This window comes from Brachyhypopomus gauderio, chromosome 12, assembly GCF_052324685.1.
Source record: "Brachyhypopomus gauderio isolate BG-103 chromosome 12, BGAUD_0.2, whole genome shotgun sequence".
Classification (NCBI taxonomy): domain Eukaryota; kingdom Metazoa; phylum Chordata; class Actinopteri; order Gymnotiformes; family Hypopomidae; genus Brachyhypopomus; species Brachyhypopomus gauderio.
The window spans coordinates 24,531,346-24,550,347 of NC_135222.1; the positions used below are offsets into that span (position 1 = coordinate 24,531,346).

Consider the following 19,002-nt stretch of genomic DNA (forward strand, 5'->3'; position numbering starts at 1 on the left):
GACGGTCCTCACACTGGTAACGTACCAAGTGTAATTACAGTTTCTAGTCATTCCAGCCATTGAGTAGTCTGCTGGCTTTCACTGAGCCTGCAAACCATGACCAAAATAACAGACTATATAGAAGCAATGATGGTAACAGAAGCAACAGATTGTACACTGTCTGTCACAAAAGTTGCACCGGTTTTATACTGATTATATTGCACAAGTATATTGCTCCAATGTAGTACAGATTAAATATCAACTGTGAGTGAACATATTACACATGCCTGGAAATAACTAAGCTGTGTTTGAATTTAAGGCCATGATGGCTTTAGGGTAAAAGCTGTTTTTGAGGTGGGTTGTCCTGATTTTAAAAGCCCTGTATCTCCTGCCAGATGGCAGTAGTTGGAAGAGACAGTGTCCAGGATGTGACGAGTCCTGTACAATGTCTATGGCTTTTTGGCTGCATTGAGAGGTGTAGATTTGGTCTAGAGTTGTGAGATTGCAGCCAATTGTATTCTCTGCTGACCTGATGACTCTGTAAAGCGCTTTCTTTTCTTGTGCTGTACAGCTGCCATACCACACACACAGTCCATACGTACGTATGCTCTCTATAGAGCTGTGACAGAAGGCACAGAATAAATTTTTGGGAAGGTGGTTCTTCCTAAGTATTCTCAGACAATACAATCTCTGCTGTGCCTTCTTTAGCAGCTCTCTGGTGTTCGCACTCCAGGTCAGATTATCTTCCATCTCGATGCCCAGTAACCTGAACACTGGTACCCTCTCCGCACTGGTCCCACCAATAATGAGTGGCTGGATGTCCACTTTTCCCTTTCTGAGGTCAATAATTATTTCTTTTGTTTTTTGAGGGTTGAGGAGCAGGTTATTAATTTTGCACCACTCTGTCAACTGCACCAAAGTCAAAGTCAAATTTATTTTAAGCAGCATCAGTCCCCTCGGTGCAGGCGGTGGGCCTCAGGCAGGAGCCAGCACCAGCACGACCCTCCGTGGCAACGGCACATCCAACCCCGGCATCAGCACATCCACCGGCAAGCCAGACCATCCCCCAGGTGCCTGCAGGTGCCTGTATCCAATCGTCTTGGGTGGAGACATGCAAAAAGATAGACAATACAGACTAAGTGGACATCAATTTAAACCACCATTGATTTAAATGTATATACCTCACGTGCCAGTGATGAGCATGTGGCTCCGACATGTGGCTAATCTATAGCAGCATAACTAAAGGGAGGGGTTCAGAGGTGACCACAGGCATGAGGGCTCACTGAGACATTGCTTTCCAGTCAAGTCATTGTCACAACTAGAGTGATGCCACGACACAGCTGGATGACAGCATCAACACCTCATTACCAGAAATCTCAACGTCTGGAGCCCCCCGAGCCCCTAAACATTACAAGGGGAATATTAGCTGAAGGCTTGATTAAATAGGTGAGTCTTAAGTCTAGATTTAAAGATTGGAACTGTGTCAGAATCTCGGATTGGAGCTGGAAGGCTATTCCATAATTGAGGGGCTTTAAAAGAGAAAGCTCTGCCTCCGGCTGTAGTCTTACAAATTTTTGGAACTAGGAGAAATCCAGCATTTTGGGAGCGCAAAGGGTGAGATGGGTTGTAGTGAGCAATGAGTTCACTCAGATATTGTGGGGCAAGACCAATTAACGCCTTATAGGTTAACAGAAGAACTTTAAATTCAATTGGATATATAATCGGGAGCCAGTGTAATGCCGCAAGAGTGGGACTAATATGATCGAATTTCCTAGCCTTAGTTAGGACTCTAGCTGCGGCATTTTGTACAAGTTGTAGCTTCTTTATGGACTGTTTAGAGCATCCAATTAGAAGACTATTACACTACCTCGTTCCTGTAGGCTTGCTCGCCCTCCCTGTCTGAGATGAGCCCGACCACTGTGGTATCATCTGCAAACTTGATGACCTTGTTGCTGTGGTGGGTGGCGATGCAGTCATATGTATAGAGGGTGTAGAGGAGTGGGCTAAACACACAGCCCTGCGGTGTCCCTGTGTTGAGAAAGAGAGCCGTGGAGATGTGAGGACCCAATCTGACCCTCTGTGAGTGGCCTGACAGGAAGTCCAGTATCCAGTTGCATACCTGTGATGGGAGTCCTAGATCTGACAGCGTGGATACCAGTCTATGTGGGAGGATGGCGTAACTCCCTAGCTGCTCCATGTGGGTCAGCGCAGTGTGTAGTGTTGTCACTACAGCGTCCTCTGTGGATCTCTTTGCTCTGTAGGCAAATTGAAGAGGGTTCAGGTTGGCTGGCAGACAGGCACTGACATGACTCCGCACCAGCTTCTCGAAGCACTTCATAATGACAGATGTTAGTGCAACAGGGCGGAAGTCATTCAGATTATCTGTTTTTGATTTATACATACAGCCAATGAGTTGAAGTGACGAGGGAAAGAAAGACCTTCCCCTGGAGCAGAAACAGCAGGTCTGAATACATCTAGCCTGGGAAAAATCAAAGTCTTCTAAATCTCTGAAGCTTTCATTTTCAGGAATAAACCATAACCAAAGTCCAAACCTCTTAACAACAGGGCTGAATCAGTAATGTGATCAGAGCTGAACATCTAGAAATGGGAAGAGATGAAACTAACCGAACCGTCCGTAGGTCAAATGACTGCAAAGTGCTCTTCATACAAGCTCAACTGTTCAGGCAGTGTGCAAAGACCACATCGCTGCCAGATCTTCGTCAAGACGCCTCCATACTCTTCAGGCCACCGACGAGACGCACGGAGATGTGCGCTTTGATTCATTCAGTGCAGCCACTCAGAACATCAGCCCAAAACCGTCTGCCTTTCTGAAACATGCGAGATGTGCATGTGTATGAACAAACAGTGTAACATTTCCCATGCTTTGATCGTGCTAACTTGAACGTGAAAGGGCACTGTCCAAGAGATCCTCCAGTGAACCCGTGTCTTCCACTGGCTCCGCCTTCCTGCTTTCAGTGTCCAATCGAGGCGGCACTGGATGGAGTGACTTCTTGAAGCAGTTCTTTGGCGAGAATGTTCGTCACTGCATGGCCTGCTCGTCTCCGATTGGCTAAGAGAGCAAGAGAAAAAGACGAGGCACATACAGAGGTGAGAGAGTAACCTGTACAGCACGGACAATAAATCCGATTTACTCCGATTTCAGTACCATTTACTGCAGGCTGCAATGTTTTGAAATATTTGTTTGGCATAAACATTTGGTTCCTGGTAGACATTTCAGGATAACCTAAATGGGCAAGACGAGGGACATTTTACTCCCTTTAGTGAGTTAGTGTAAGCACAGGCGTAATTTTACTCTCTTTAGTGAGTTAGTGTAAGCACAGGCGTAATGTTACTCTCTTTAGTGAGTTAGTGTAAGCACAGGCGTAATTTTACTCTCTTTAGTGAGTTAGTGTAAGCACAGGCGTAATTTTACTCTCTAGAGATTTCATGGACTATGACTGCCTCCAGTGGTGAATGGTGAGAACTACATCAGAGCTCCAGACTCAAGCAAGCACATTCCCAGAGGACTCCCCCTTCTCCAGCGTCATGCAGACGCAGCAGGGCTCGTGTGTCATACCGCCGTTGATGTTGAGGATCTGGCCCGCATTGGTTCCCTTCTGACGCTCTTCCTTCTCCTTCTCCGCCTTCTCCCGTGCCAGCTTCGCCTTGTGCATCCTCTCCTCCGACTCCTTACGCTTCTTATTCTCACTCACAGCTTGCTGTAACGGACCACACACATGCACAAATATGCAACCGTACCAAAAAACAAAGAACTTTTTCACGTTTCTTCACTGAAAATCTTCCTGTCTATGCACTAGCATGTGGTCATTTTGCTTGTGCTTTGGTGCGTTTGTGTGTATGGATGTTTTATACGCAAAAGAAGGGAGCAGATGTCTGCGTTTATTACTATAAACAGCCCAGACAGACAGAATGGCCTAACCACACGCTGGCGTTCTCTCTCTCCCACACACACACTGTGGTATTTCAGAACTGCAATCAAACTACACTTAGCTCAGGAATGTCAATATCTACATCTGCACAGGAAGCGTTACAGCTCAGAACTGTACAAACCTTGTGGAAGAACAAACAGAACCATAATTGTCATACTGGGGTCATAAGAGTTGGTCAACGGTGACCTACGACCTTACCTGGAACATGTTCCTGAAGATGTTGAGGTCACCGAACAGCTTCTCGGGGGTCATCTTCTTGCTATCAAAGACCAGGTACTTGGCCAGGTCTTCGTATTGCTTGTTCATATTTTTGTGCATGAGTTCCAGCTTCTCAAACTGTTCTTGTGCGCTCACCACAAAACTGTAGGCCAAGTTAAAGAACAAACAAGGGCCAAGCACCACCTACACGTCACTACACTGGACAGAGGTCAGTGACACTACACACTATACTGGACAACAGTCAACTTCTACAACATGCCTTTATAATAGCCATCAACCTGATCAAGCCATCTAGTCAATAAGAAAAAAAATTTTAATAGTAGGGATAAAAGGCAAACAATAATAATTATTACAGTAATAATAATAATAGTCAAAATAGGCAAAAAAAAAAGCTTTCCTTCATCCTTCATGTGCTTTGATTTAAATAAAAGTCATCCTGAAATGCTTCTTCTCTCAAATGAAACTACAGACACTGAACAATCACAATCCGAACAATCAAGCCGTTTCAAAACATATACTAGAAGGTTCCTGTCATTCACACAGCAGACGTCCGCTCAGTCATGCTGGCAGTCAGGGAAAGGATATTGTCATCTTCTCCACAAACATGTCCTTGTCATTCTGGGGCGGAGGGAACGTCTCTATGTCCTTCTCCAGACTCTTGATCTGCTTCCCCATTTGGTCCAGATCTTTCTGCAGGGCCTCTGCAAACACTGCAAAAAAACAGAGATGCTGACTTATTCCATTTCTCTGAAAAGACAGAAGACTACACAGTTTCGGCAACATTTTTTCTTTGTTATTTGCGGTGTCCTTGACATGGTTCTTTATGACAGATCTTTACATGTATGATTTACGTGCATGGTGCTACTTAGTGCTTTACTAATGTATAAGCATGAGTGCCAGAAGACTATGTACGAGTGTGTGTGTGTGTGTGTGTGTGTGTGTGTGTGTGTGTGTGTGTGTGTGTGTGTGTGTGTGTGTGTGTGTGTGTGTGTGTGTGTGTGTGTGTGTGTGTGTGTGTGTGTGTGTGTGTGTGTGTGTGTGTGTGTGTGGTGTGTGTGTGTGTGTGTGTGTGCGCACCTCGGCTGGCCTTCTGCAGGTGGATAAGCTCATCAGTGAAGTGCATGACTTCAGGGTGCTTCTCCTGACACAGGTCTGCCAGGAAGTGCAGGAGAGTCTGCTTCTGATCTGCTGACTTAGTATCCCGTAGCTGCAGTAAAGAGGGGGGGGGGTGTGAGCAGGGTGTGTTAATGCCTCTATAAACAACCATTAAGCAATAGGTACATTCACTGTATGCTGCATCATGCATACACACACAAGGCAGTGTGTGTGTGTGTGTGTGTGTGTGTGTGTGTATATATAAGAGCGAGACACCTTGCACAGGTAGCTGATGCTGAAACCGAATGCATTGGCGTTACGGGATCCTGCGTTCATATAGTTGCCCATCAGCAGGATGATCTCCAGGAGGTTGGCAAAGTTCTTGCTCTGCCTCAGCTCCTCGCACGCTGCCGTCACGGCAACGATACCTGGCTTCATGCTGTTCACCTGCTCGTCAAACTGCAGGCGGAACAGGATGGCGGTGAGACGGGGCTTCAGTCTCTTCACTGAACTGATCTGGAGGACGGAGGACCAGAGAGATCACACACACACACACACACACACACACACACACACACACACACACACACACACACAAGCTCATTCCTTCCAGCTTCACTTAGTGAAAACAGCACAAAGGTCTTCTGACACCTGTATTGCTCACTAGGGCCAGCGCCAACATTCTGTGACTTCATTAGATGGGCAATATTTGAAATTATTGTCTGAATGAAAATGCAAAACATACAATGAAGAGAATGTAACAGTGAAAAATGACAGGTATTTGGCACTGAACCAAAAATTAAAGACAGAGACGTGTGTGTGTGTGTGTGTGTGTGTGTGTGTGTGTGTGTGTGTGTGTGTGTGTGTGTGTGTGTGTGTGTGTGTGTGTGTGTGTGTGTGTGTGTGTGTGTGTGTGTGTGTGTGTGTGTACCCACCACTACTCCAAACTGTTCTGACTCTGCCAGGTCATTATATTCATCCTTCCGCTCTAATAATAGACTCAATTGTTCCTGATTAGGCAACAACTTCAGCAAACTCTGAAACACACACACATACACACACACACACACATACACACACACACACACACATGATCAGATACAAATGATACAGTAGCCAAAAACCTAGGCGTCATACTCGACTCTGACCTATCATTTGATAAATACATAGATAATGCTACTAGGATAGCTTCTCTACATCTCCACAACATTGCCAAGTTAAGAAATGCATTATCACAGGATGATGCAGAAAAATTGGTGCACGCCTTTGTTAGCTCCAGATTAGACTACTGTAACTCACTACTGTCAGGATGTTCAGATAGGAATCTAAATAAACTTCAAATAGTTCAAAATTCCGCAGCCAGAGTTCTGACCAGAACTACAAAATTTCAGCATATTAGACCAGTCCAATCAGCCCTGCATTGGCTCCCAGTTAAATTCCGTATTGATTTAAAAATTCTATTATTAACATATAAAGCACCAAAGTACCAAACAAACATGCACACCCACCTGCACCATGTTTTCAGTGAGCACCTTCTCGTTAACTTCTAGAATCACATTTTTGATCTCCTCATACGGCAGTCTGGTTGACCCCAGGAAAATAGCTGCTCCACACACACACACACACACACACACACACACACACACACACACACACACACACACACACACAATCAGACAAACCAGTAGCAGTTTCTTGTAAAGCATCAGCTCGATTCATTACAGTGAAATTACAATAACAGCAGGTAAGTGTTGGCTCGTTGCTATGGCCCATCTCTATGGCCCACAACACTGTTCATCAGCAGTCTGCCTGCACACGGGCAGGAAGGTGACAGATCAAAGGTCATGAACCCATACTCACAGAGGTTCTGGGAGGTTTTGGAGTCGAGAACCTTCAACTCCTTCACCTTCTTCTTCTGAGCTGCCTTTCCGTCCACTTTCTCCTGGTCTTTTATGGCTACATATGATGGAAGGAAAGAGAACATGAGGGAGAGAGCCGTTTGTGAGAGATGCAGATATTTTCTACTTTTCTACTATGATCAGACAGAGGGGGGATGTGAGGTGATCTACTGAGGAGATCAGACAGAGGGGGATGTGAGGTGATATATTGAGAAGAGGCATACAAAACATGCCCACCAAGACAAACTAGTACATACGCACACACACACACACACACACACACACACATACACACACAAAAGGTAATGACTCACTCTTGGTCTGGGAAGTGAAGGTGAGAGTGAGTTTGGAGAAGAGTTCTTTGCTCTCGAAGCGTTCCTCCTTCGCCTTGACCCAGATGCTGCTCTCAGACAGATCCTCAGGCCTGATCTACAGCCAACACCATCACAACACCATCACAACACCATCACTCCAACCGCACACCCCCCAACGCCTGTCCATCACTACAGCCCACAAATGAGTACATGTCCCCTCATACAAACGATCAGGATAGCAGCACTGACTCCTAGAAGTGAGAGCAGGAGAGGAGCACCTGAAAACTGCAGGAGATTAGAGCCCAACACAGACACGACCTCACATACAGACTGCACACCAATGTCATGGTGAGAGGGGCTGAAGTGGGGTGTGGAGAGGGGGCTGAAACTTATTAAAGCCGATCATGGCTCCTCTGCACAAAGGACCAAAATGGGACAAAAGATCCAATACACTCTGGAAACAGCAGATGAGATAGCACTCCTCGCTCTAATCTCCCCACTCCACCTCTCTCTCTCCTCGCACTAATCTCCCCTCTCCGTGTGTCTCTCCTCGCTCTAATCTCCCCTCTCCGTGTGTCTCTCCTCGCTCTAATCTCCCCTCTCCGCCTCTCTCTCTCCTCGCACTAATCTCCCCTCTCCGTGTGTCTCTCCTCGCTCTAATCTCCCCTCTCCGTGTGTCTCTCCTCGCTCTAATCTCCCCTCTCTGTGTCTCTCTCTCCACTTGCAGATTAATTTTCAGATAATTAGACAAGTGTTAAATGTTTGAAGCTTTAATCAGGTTGTTTCAAGGACTGATCCCCCACCTCCTTGGTTTGTCCAACCATGACATTTTCAAAAAAAGCCATTAATGGTTTGAATGAGACACATGGAGAGAGAGAGGGAGAGGAGGAGACAGACAGAGGAGGAGAGAGAGAGAGAGAGTGACAGACTGATGAACTCATCTGCTGCCATTAAAGAACAGCTTAAGGCTATAGGGGGAGGTAGAAGGTTTTGATGTTTTAACTCTTGCATCAAGAGAACGAGCGAGAGAACAAGAGAGAGAGGAGGAGGAAAAAGCTGTAGGACTAATAATCACACATGGTTCATACACATACATGTAACATGTCAGAGTGTCATACACACACCCCCACGTCCCTGGACATACACACAGTTACGGCTACACAATACGGCCGTACCCGTTATATGGATTCCGACTGACCTGTACTTCTGTAATACACATATAGACCCGCCCACATACCCACACACGCACACACACACGCACACACACGCACCTTGCTCCAGTTGACTCGCTTGAGCTGCACCTCAGGCTTGTACTCCTTCTTGGGCTGGAGGCCGAAGGGGAGCTGTGGAGGTGCGGGGGCCCAGCCTCCAAACCCCCCGGGGGGAGGGGGAGGCATCCCAAGCATGCCGATTGGTGGAGGCGGAGGCATACCCGGACATGCTGGGGGCGGAGGTGGAGGTGGAGGCATGCCAGGACCACCGGGCAAAGGAGGTGGCGGCGGGGGCATCATACCTCCCTGCCCGGGTAAAGGTGGAGGTGGTGGGGGTACTGACATCCCTGGTAAAGGTGGAGGTGGGCGAGGCATGCCTGGTAGAGGAGGGGGTGGAGGTATGGCTGCTTGGCCAGGTAACGGAGGTGGAGGTGGGGGCGTGGCTTGGCCAGGTAATGGCGGGGGAGGCGGGGCCATAGGCAAAGCTGTTTGTCCAGGTAAGAGTGGAGGTGGGGGAGGCATGCCTGGTAGAGGAGGGGGTGGAGGTATGGGGGCTGTTGTGATTTTTGTCAGGAGTTCAGACTTGGCTTCCTCGAGATCCTTAGACAATTTCTCAATCTGAAATATATGTAGAGAGAAATAGCCAGAGAGACAGTTAGGGGGAGGGGGAGAGGGAGAATTATTACATCTCTGGTCATGAGGGAAACCAAGAAAGTCGTGGTGAACCCCTGCTGAAGACATGGCTGTGTTAGCACTCTACTCACCCCTTTCACAACATCAAATGTAGACGACAGCAAACCAGCAGCGTTACATTACTGTTACATTTTTTGTAACAGTCTTTTACATGATAGCTACATTATACTTACCTAAACAAATACCTAATCAGATAAACAGATGCCTAGAGAGAACCACAAACAACAGTGTTGTTTCTTAGAAGGAATAGTTTCAACTTCCAAATGTAGTTCAAGGACGCAGAACAAAAGAGATTCACATTACAAGCAATGCTCATTATACGGAAAACTGTTAATGTCGAACAGACAGAGGGGTGGAGAGAGAGGAGGTAGATATTACAGGTCCTGGCTGGAGTTGGAGAGACATGAATGGGGTTTAAATCCATGTCTCATTAGACGCATCATTGATTCATCCCCAAGTGGCCAGGGCTCATTAAAAAGGACCAGCCTGCTAATGACTCGTCGAGGAGAGAGAGCAAAAGGCAGAGGTAAAGCCAGAGTGTGTGGCAGAGCACCAGAGTGTGTTGCAGAGCACCAGAGTGTGTGGCAGAGCACCAGAGTGTGTGGCAGAGCACCAGAGTGTGTGACAGAGCACCAGAGTGTGTGGCAGAGCACCAGAGTGTGTGACAGAGCACCAGAGTGTGTGGCAGAGCACCAGAGTGTGTGGCAGAGCACCAGAGTGTGTGACAGAGCACCAGAGTGTGTTGTAGAGCACCAGAGTGCGCGAGAGAAGGAGCAAGATTGAGGAAGAAGAGCGCAGGAGCTCTTGGCTGGCTTCTCCAGCACATGCCACTGTTTGAAGTGCGTCAGTGGGAGGAAGCAGTTCACAGGCACCAGGGTGAAGAGGACAGGACTGAGAACACCTCTCGCTCCTGCACGGGTCCAGATGCTGACAGGCCTCTCTGAAGGCTGCTGGTGTGTGTTCCACATTAACAGCAGGTTGAGAGGAGGCGCTTGTGTTAAACTCAGTAGTTCTTCTCTCTGCCTGCAACTCGTTCCCACACATCCACACCCCCTACCTCTGTACTCCACACACACACACACACACACACACACCTCCACACCCCCTACCTCTGTACTCCACACCCACACACACACACACACACACACATACACACCCACACCCCCTACCTCTGTACTCCACACCCCCCCCCCCACACACACACACACACCCACACCTCCACACCCCCTACCTTTGTACTCCACACCCACACACACAGAGTGTAATTGTAGAGTGTGAGAGAGGAAGTCTTGCTGGGAGGGATTAGGAGAGAGTCCGTCACAGAGTGGAAGAGGAAATCTCCTGTCTGCTCCCATCTCTCCTCGCAAATTACACATCTGCCAGCTCACACGGGGCGCGCGTGTGTGTGTGTGTCTGTGTGTGTGTGTGTGTGTGTGTGTGTGTGTGTGGTGCCGGGGGTGTATGTGAGCTTAGAGCTGGTATGCTGAGAAAGTTTGATTATATGTAAAATATTCAGCAGTGTTGAAATGTGATGGGTGAGCATGTGACCTTAGAAATGTGAGATGTCTATGTGCATGTGCAAGCCGTGTGTGTGTGTGTGTGTGTGTGTGTGTGTGTGTGTGTGTGTGTGTGTGTGTGTGTGCGTGCGTGCGTGCGTGCGTGCGTGCGTGCGTGTGTGTGTGTGTGTGTGTGTGTGTGTGTGTGTGTGTGTTTACCTTCTTCTCTAGCTCTATGACCTTGGCCTCACTGATCTCCACTTTAGTTTTATCCACCATATTATCTAGAGGAGAAGGGGAAACAAAGTTAGTGAGAGAAGATGTGTGTGTGTGTGTGTGTGTGTGTGTGTGTGTGTGTGTGTGTGTGTGTGTGTGTGTGTGTGTGAAAGACACAGAGAGAGAGAGAGAGAGAGAGAGAGAGAGGGAGAGAGAGAGAGAGAGGGAGAGAGAGGGAAAGATCTGAGATCTAAATCTGTGATAAACCGCATTCAAAGATTTTTTAAATATATAATACAGAAATCTAAAAAAAGGCAGAGAAAGTGCTAGATTTTCAGCTTGACCCAGGGGGGAAGGGGAGGGAGGCTCTGGAGGTGAAGAGCCAATAGGAGCAGTTTAAGGAGAGAATATGTTAATGAGTGAGCACAGGTGGCACTGCGAGCCCGAGGCAGAGAGAACGCATGAGGAAGGCCTGTTCTTCATCCTCCTGGGCACACACACATCGTGGAGAAGGGACACCAGAAATGAGAGCAAAGGAAGACAAACAGAGAGACAGACAAGCAGCTACAGACTGTTTAAAGAGGGAAAAAAGGAAAGAACCCAGAAAATACAAAAAAAAACCCCAAAAAACTAAATGGGACAGAAACCCAATGACAGCAGAGAGAGGGGGGAAGCCCAAGAGTGTGTGGAGTTCAAAAGAGATCTTTAAATAACAGCAGCAGGGCAGAACAAGGCACGACCTTCCTCTCATCAGCAGTGGACAAAACACACATTTAACATGTCCCTGCAGCATAAAACACCACAGAGTTGCGCACGCACACACACACCACACACATTCTCCACCCAAAGAGGAGTGTGCACTCACAGCTTTTCCTTTACACAGCGCTCTGAGACCGGCCATTTACTGAGCCAGCAGGCAAGTAAACATGAGCAGCTGAGTACATGAGACAAACCTGAACGCTCGGCAGCCAAACACAGAGCTGGTCACCTGAGCGGAGAGTAGGAGAAGTGGCTGGCACCAACAGTCCAACCAACACACTCCACTAACATTGAGGGAAACGCGTTCAGTGTCAAAATGCAGTGGTGAAGTCTTGACACAATCTTTGTGTAAGAAACTGCATCTAAAATGGAGGTGTTGAGGTACTAGATAGCTGCTCACCCCCTTTGAACCCATGTCTCTGGACTCTATACTGCCACACTGTGGACAGAACGGGATTTGCAGCACTGCGAGAATGCAGCCCGTGTGTACGTGTGTGTAGGAAGAAATTGTGATGTAGAAAAGTGCTGCTGTTGGGTGTGTGTGTGTGTTACCAATAAGTCCTTCAATGTCCATTTGGATGTTTCTGCATTTGAAGTCAGGATCACAGCCATTTCTGCGGAGGACTATCTGAGCTACACACTCATCAATAACCTTATAGTACTGTGGCCTGAGAGAGAGAGAGAGAGAGAGAGAGAGAGAGAGGTGTGTGTGTGTGTGTGAGAGAGAGAGAGAGAGAGAGATAGAGAGAGAGAGAGAGAGAGAGAGAGACAGACAGACAAGAAGATAATCATTAATATTGGAGGTATGGTTTTAGGCTGACATCCTAAAACCATTTACAATCTCCCTCTCTGCCCCCCAACTCTCTCTCACACATACACACTTCCTCCTGTTCGCTTCCTCAGTGAAATCACACAGAGGGAAAGTGTGTGTGTGTGTGTGATCCCAACCTAATGTGTGAGGGGGCTGGTTTGTGAATGTTTAGAACACATTTATATTTATGGCATTTGGCAGACGCCCTTATCCAGAGCGACTTACATTTTTATCTCATTTTTATACAAGTGAGCAATTGAGGGTTAAGGGCTTTGCTCAGGGGCACCTCAGTCATGGCATCAGGCCTGGGGATCGAACCCACGACCCTCCGGTCACAAGACCAGTTCCCTAACCACCACGCCATGACTGCCCCCATAAGAATAAAAATGTCCTATATAGGAAAAACCCTCAGAAAAAGATCAGCAAGCTACTTTATCAGGACCAGCAGAACCGTCCTGCTAAGGTCAAGTGTTCAAAACAAAACATGCGGTTCACGTGTTCATGATTCATTTTGGTTCCTGAGCTTATCGTTAGGTTTAAGAAACTCAAATCGTATACAAATAATTCACATATACACACAATACACAACTAACCTATACAAAACACATCCAAACTAACACAAGCCCATCCCTGTGTTTCTGTGAAGACCATGAGTGAGTGAACATTTCAAGACGGCCAGTGATGCTTCTGTCCATCAATCTCTGCACTTCTCTCCCTCCATGTTGTGATCTTCTTTCCACTCATCATCTCTCCCTTCCCCCCTGCCTCCCTCTCTCACCCCTTTCTTCTCCACCTCACTCTCTCTCCCCGTCAGTCAGCAGCACTAGTGCTCATTGGTCTCCCGTGACCCCGCCCCCCTGCTTCACTCTGCCTTGGGCAGTATCACTTCCTCTTCCTCATTCATCACCACTTCTTCCATTTCTCCCTCATCCTTCCACCTGGCACTTCCATGTGGTCCCTCATCAGTCTCCACATACACCCCATCATTCTCTTTTCCATCCCAACAGACTAAACAGGTCTCAAGGAAGGTCGCTGTGAGGGGTCAGAGGTCATACCTAATCATGCAGTCGTTGCGCACCAGCAGCAGGTGCTGCATGAGGGACAGGAAGTGACCTTCTGCTTTAGAATCCTTCACTGTGTTCAGAAGCATCTGGAACACCTCCGATATGTCAGTAAACACCACGCTGTTAAGGATCTTCACACCGATTCATGCACACATGCAACAGCACCATGTCAGAGATGGCCATGAAATGTTCGGACGTCTTTTACATGACAATGTCCTGTTATGTGACCTATTAGTGTATATTATAAGCGTCTATTATAAGCCATTTATATGTTAAGACAAAGATGATTAATTCAGTAGGTGTCTTTGCACCTCCTGGTGGCTGAAGAGCAGAACTACGCTACTGCCTAAACCAATAACAATTCAAGCTTCACCTGAAAACTTTTTTACTACATAGCAAACTAAGATAGTAGGGTAATAGAAGCTCTGTTGGTGCCCCAGTGGAGGGGGAAGTCACGGGTGAAAGGATATTCCATCTCAACGCGCATGTCATAGAGACGGGAGCGAAGGACTTCAGAGTCTTTGTTGGCCTGCTCATCGAAGACCTGCAGCTGCACGCGTAGCTCCTCGTTCTCAATGACCCTCACCTCCTACTCAGGACACACACACACACACACACACACACACACATATTATTTTCTTCTCATGTTTTCTTTAAGTGAGAAAAAAATTAATAAATGCCAAAGAAAAACTTGTGAGCAATTATCATAAAGGCTGGCTAGCTGGAACTTTTGACAGACAACTTGATGCACTGTGTGTATAAGCCCTTGTAAATGACCCTAACCCTTAGCTAATGGCCTTCACACTAGCGCTCATTTTCTCAATCTGTTATTTATGTAGCATATCCACAAGGCCCTTGCATCTGCGTAGGCGTCTGTAAGATCTTATAATGAATGGCTTTGTCTCAAGACTTGTATGTGCTTGTGTTGGTCAACTCACAGCCAGTAGGTCCCTCAGTCCCAGTCTCATGAGCTCTGAGCGTATGTGGATCCTGAAGTCCAACTCCTCTCCTCTGCTGATCAGGGCGTTGATCAGCTGCATGCAGCCCCCCTGGGAGACGCACGCACACACGAAAAGGAAATTGTAAGTCAATTCTCACATAATGGAAAAAACAAATTCAGTGCTCTATAGCAAACCCTCAACACAGAGGAAAGAGAAAAGACATCTCCAGTTGCTAGGGTGACTGTCTATGGAAGATATGTAAGCCATGCAAACAAACATGCAGGTGTGTGTTTGTGTGTGTGTGTGTGTGTGTGTGTGTGTGTGTGTGTGTGTGTGTGTGTATGTGTGTGTGTGTGTGTGTGTGTGTGTGTGTGTGTGTGTGTGTGTGTTTGTGTGTGTGTGTGTGTGTGTGTGTGTGTGTGTGTGTGTGTGTGTGTGTGTGTGTGTGTGTGTGTGTGTTTGTGTGTGTGTGTGTTACTTTGAGAGGGATGTTGGTCTTCTGCATGCCCGACAGCAGGGGCTGGAATCTCTCCATCTCCCTCTCCACACCAAGCTCAGTTATGGACTCCAGCACACGCTCATGACTGAAATACAAGGCACATACAAAGTTGAACGAACTCACATGCATGCAGATGCCTGCCTTCACACACACACAGCTAACACACAACACGGAAAGTAAAAGGTATACTGGGAGACACTATAAAAGTTAGCAATGTTAACCATATCTCTCTCTCTCTCTCACACACACACACACACACACACACACTCACAAGTTGTCGGTGTGCTCCAGGATACAGATGGCCGACAGCAGTCTGACAGCGTCCACCATCATGTCTGGGATGAGAGGGTTGGCAGCTCGGACCAGGAGGGCGATCCCATCGGCTGAGGCCAGCATGGCTTTCAGACCGAACTGAAACACAGCAGCACAGACTGAACACTAATACAGGCCCCTACCGTACGAGACTGAACACTAATACAGGCCCCTACCGTACGAGACTGAACACTAATACAGGCCCCTACCGTACGAGACTGAACACTAATACAGGCCCCTACCGTACGAGACTGAACACCAATACAGGCCCCTACCGTACAAGACTGAACACTAATACAGGCCCCTACCGTACGAGACTGAACACTAATACAGGTCCCTACCGTACGAGACTGACCACTAATACAGGCCCCTACCGTACGAGACTGAACACCAATACAGGCCCCTACCGTACGAGACTGAACACTAAAACTGATGACCCACTGTACGAGACTGAACACTAATACTGTCTGGCCCCCTACCATACGAGACTGAACACTAATACTGTCTGGCCCCCTACCATACGAGACTGAACACTAATACTGTCTGGCCTCCTACTGTACGAGACTGAACACTAATACTGTCTGGCCCCCTACCATACGAGACTGAACACTAATACTGTCTGGCCCCCTACCGTACGAGACTGAACACTAATACGGGCCCCTACCGTACGAGACTGAACACTAATACGGGCCCCTACTGTACGAGACTGAACACTAATACTGCCTGGCCCCCTACCATACGAGACTGAACACTAATACTGCCTGGCCCCCTACCATACGAGACTGAACACTAATACGGGCCCCTACTGTACGAGACTGAACACTAATACTGCCTGGCCCCCTACCATACGAGACTGAACACTAATACGGGCCCCTACCGTACGAGACTAAACACTAATACGGGCCCCTACCATTCGAGACTGAACACTAATACTGCCTGGCCCCCTACCATACGAGACTGAACACTAATACGGGCCCCTACCGTACGAGACTGAACACTAATACGGGCCCCTACCATACGAGACTGAACACCAATACAGGCCCCTACCGTACGAAACTGAACACTAATACGGGCCCCTACCGTACAAGACTGAACATTAATACTGCCTGGCCCCCTACCGTACGAGACTGAACACTAGCGGCGGGTTGTGATCTGTGATCGGTGGGGTTGGAGCCCCAGACTCCCTCACCTCGTTGTTCATGAAGGCTTTTAGGCAGCGGATGATCTCATGCTGACACTTCACGCCCACGCTGCTGCTGCTGGCACACACAGATGGAGACAGAGTCAGTGAGCCATCCAGAAACAGCACACACTACCCATCATCATGAACCGCTAATTACCAACAGTGTGTGTGCATGTACACTTGGGCCTTACGTATATTCCTCTTTCTCTTCTTGAAGTATCCTCAGGAAGCTGAGCAGCAGCTCCAACCCCTCTTCTCCAAACGTCTGCACCCAGCTAGAAGACAGCAGTGCCACAGTTAACACGGACCGCGTGCGGGGCACCAGGAGATGGGCCACGCGTGTGTGAGGGTGCGACATACTCCGTGTGTATGGATTTTACCTGACGGGGTTGTTGTTAAGGGAGACACGCAGAGATTCGAGGCAGGACAGCAGCTGTGTGTCTCGGGGTTCAGTCTTCAGCTCCTGGATGTACATCATAGCAGACCTGGAGGTCTCCTTCTGACTCCTTCCCTGTGTGCATGCACACACACACACACACACACACACACACACACACACACATACACAGGTCATCATATATGCCTATTTCAGCCTGTTATCCATCTATATCTGAGCATTCTGCATGTTATTTATGCAATATTATACAAAAATAAAATAAAAGATAGAGTTGGATTCCTGTGGCCAGTGCTGGAGTTGACAAGATTACCAGTTAACTGTTGGCCAACTGAGCTGAGACGTTAGTAAACTAGCTGGCCACAACAGTCTGAGAATATAGAGCAATGGGAGTGTTAACACATCGAAAATGTTATGATGACTACCTGCATGAGAAATTATTATGAAAATGATTATAAAAATTATCACCTTAGAATCTGGCTAAAATGAGATAACTTGGTAGAAATTTAAGGTATCTAAAAATCAACAGTCTTCATATTAGGGTTTACATGTTAATGACCCAAAATGCTGCCTATGCAGACACGAAGCCATATACAATGTTAGATCCTTTAGAGACGATTGACTACCCCTGTGCTTTTGAGATGACCTTGTCAGGTATTCTAGCAAGCACATCCAGCTTGTAAGCTGGTACAGGTTTCATGAGATTATAGCACTTCAGTTTTTGTAACCCAGCCCAGAACAAACCCTTCAGTCACCCAGGCTCAATCTGGAACTACACCCTATGTCAGTCACCGCGTACACACAATTCACCTGCACGTTCACCACAAGGGGGCAGCAGGTTCTACATCAGATCAACATCTGCTAGAGTTCACATGGAATAAAGGTGGAGGTGTGTGTGCACGCTCCTTACAGCATTGGAGGTACGGAGGTACTGAGAGACCATCTCTCTCTTGATTGAGATGTCCTTCTCTCTCAGAGGCTGCTGCTTCTCCGCATTCAGATTCAGATCAACCTGGAGAGACAGGGAGAAGATAAACGAGAGAGAACCAACGGAAAGAGCCAGAAAGTGTGTGTGTGTGTGTGTGTGTAAGAGAGAGAGAGAGAAGAGTTTTTTTTTTTTTTGCTTTTCCCTTGGGTCACCCCCTGGGTTTCTTTGATCTTTCCACATATGTCAGTTAGCTGTTTTACCTCCCTATTGTTATTGTCACACACACACACACACACACACACACACACACACACACACACACACACACACACACACACACACGCCCTTCCCTCACCAGCATCTGCTCGAAGAGCTCCAGGATGTGCCCATCGGGGTGGTCCATTAAGGTGGGCATGCCGGAGATCTTGTACTGGGCAGCAGATGAGTGTCTGTGGCTCGGGACACTGGGCTTCTCCTTCACCTTCTTTTTCCTCATGCTGGTGAAACGCTCCAACTGCCATGGGGTTAAAGGCCAAGAGGTCAGTGCCAGATTTCAGACTGAGCAGCACTTCTGCTGAGCCTGCTTCGTGTGGTTGGTGGTGGAGCAACTGCACCTTCCAACACAGTTCCTACACTCACATGCCTGTGCCTCACTGTCGGGGCATATTAACTTAATAGGCCTATCTATCTACATATTTTTCACAAGAACTTGTGGCTAGCTCTGACAGTGTTCAACGCAAGCTGTAGCGAACGGCAGTAACTTTGTTTTACCGCAAAATATGAAAACGATTGAAAACATCGTTAAATACTCACCCAATTAAATCCACTGGGTAATGTAGGATCTGGTAAATGTAGACGTGAATGTAGATAGCACTATGTCCTGCTTCACGTCCCGCTTAGCAATAATTGAATAACATGAACGTTCGTATGATTGGAACGCAATTTGGCCTCTATGACGCCACAGACGGCCACTGTGTCATTGAAATTGCCGATTTCGGAAGTGCTATGTTTGCTTATCAAGTCAATATGATAATTTATAT

General features: G+C 47.4%; 1 protein-coding gene across 3 annotated transcripts; it reads right to left on the bottom strand.

Moving 5' to 3' along the window:
• Positions 1 to 889: 889 nt before the first annotated feature.
• On the bottom strand, positions 890 to 18,921 carry LOC143528338 (protein diaphanous homolog 1-like). 3 transcript variants are annotated; one of them, XM_077024038.1, is made up of 28 exons: positions 18,776 to 18,921; positions 18,318 to 18,476; positions 17,945 to 18,046; positions 17,021 to 17,151; positions 16,832 to 16,915; positions 16,647 to 16,713; positions 15,417 to 15,556; positions 15,125 to 15,230; positions 14,644 to 14,754; positions 14,176 to 14,294; positions 13,697 to 13,813; positions 12,383 to 12,498; positions 11,075 to 11,139; positions 8,727 to 9,284; positions 7,456 to 7,570; positions 7,104 to 7,199; positions 6,752 to 6,846; positions 6,179 to 6,280; positions 5,520 to 5,759; positions 5,226 to 5,355; positions 4,733 to 4,858; positions 4,128 to 4,291; positions 3,557 to 3,698; positions 2,605 to 3,049; positions 2,383 to 2,458; positions 2,099 to 2,234; positions 1,847 to 2,007; positions 890 to 1,077 (listed from the first exon to the last, which is right to left on the bottom strand). In XM_077024038.1, the coding sequence occupies exons 2-24, from the start codon at positions 18,456 to 18,458 to the stop codon at positions 2,952 to 2,954; spliced, it is 3,165 nt and encodes a 1,054-aa protein (XP_076880153.1). In that variant the 5' UTR covers positions 18,459 to 18,476; positions 18,776 to 18,921; the 3' UTR covers positions 890 to 1,077; positions 1,847 to 2,007; positions 2,099 to 2,234; positions 2,383 to 2,458; positions 2,605 to 2,951. The 3 variants fall into 3 exon arrangements, with proteins under 3 accessions (XP_076880153.1, XP_076880151.1, XP_076880152.1); XM_077024036.1 differs by having other exon boundaries at positions 16,647 to 16,716; XM_077024037.1 differs by lacking the exon at positions 2,383 to 2,458 and having other exon boundaries at positions 16,647 to 16,716.
• Positions 18,922 to 19,002: the final 81 nt, after the last annotated feature.

Excerpts from the sequence above, each read along its gene's own strand:
- LOC143528338 (XM_077024037.1), bottom strand. The coding sequence starts at position 18,458 with ATGAGGAAAAAGAAGGTGAAGGAGAAGCCCAGTGTCCCGAGCCACAGA. Across the intron at positions 7,200-7,455 it reads CTTCACTTCCCAGACCAAGA|CCATAAAAGACCAGGAGAAA; the intron begins GTGAGTCATTAC and ends CATCATATGTAG. Across the intron at positions 5,356-5,519 it reads GCATCAGCTACCTGTGCAAG|CTACGGGATACTAAGTCAGC; the intron begins GTGTCTCGCTCT and ends TCTTTACTGCAG.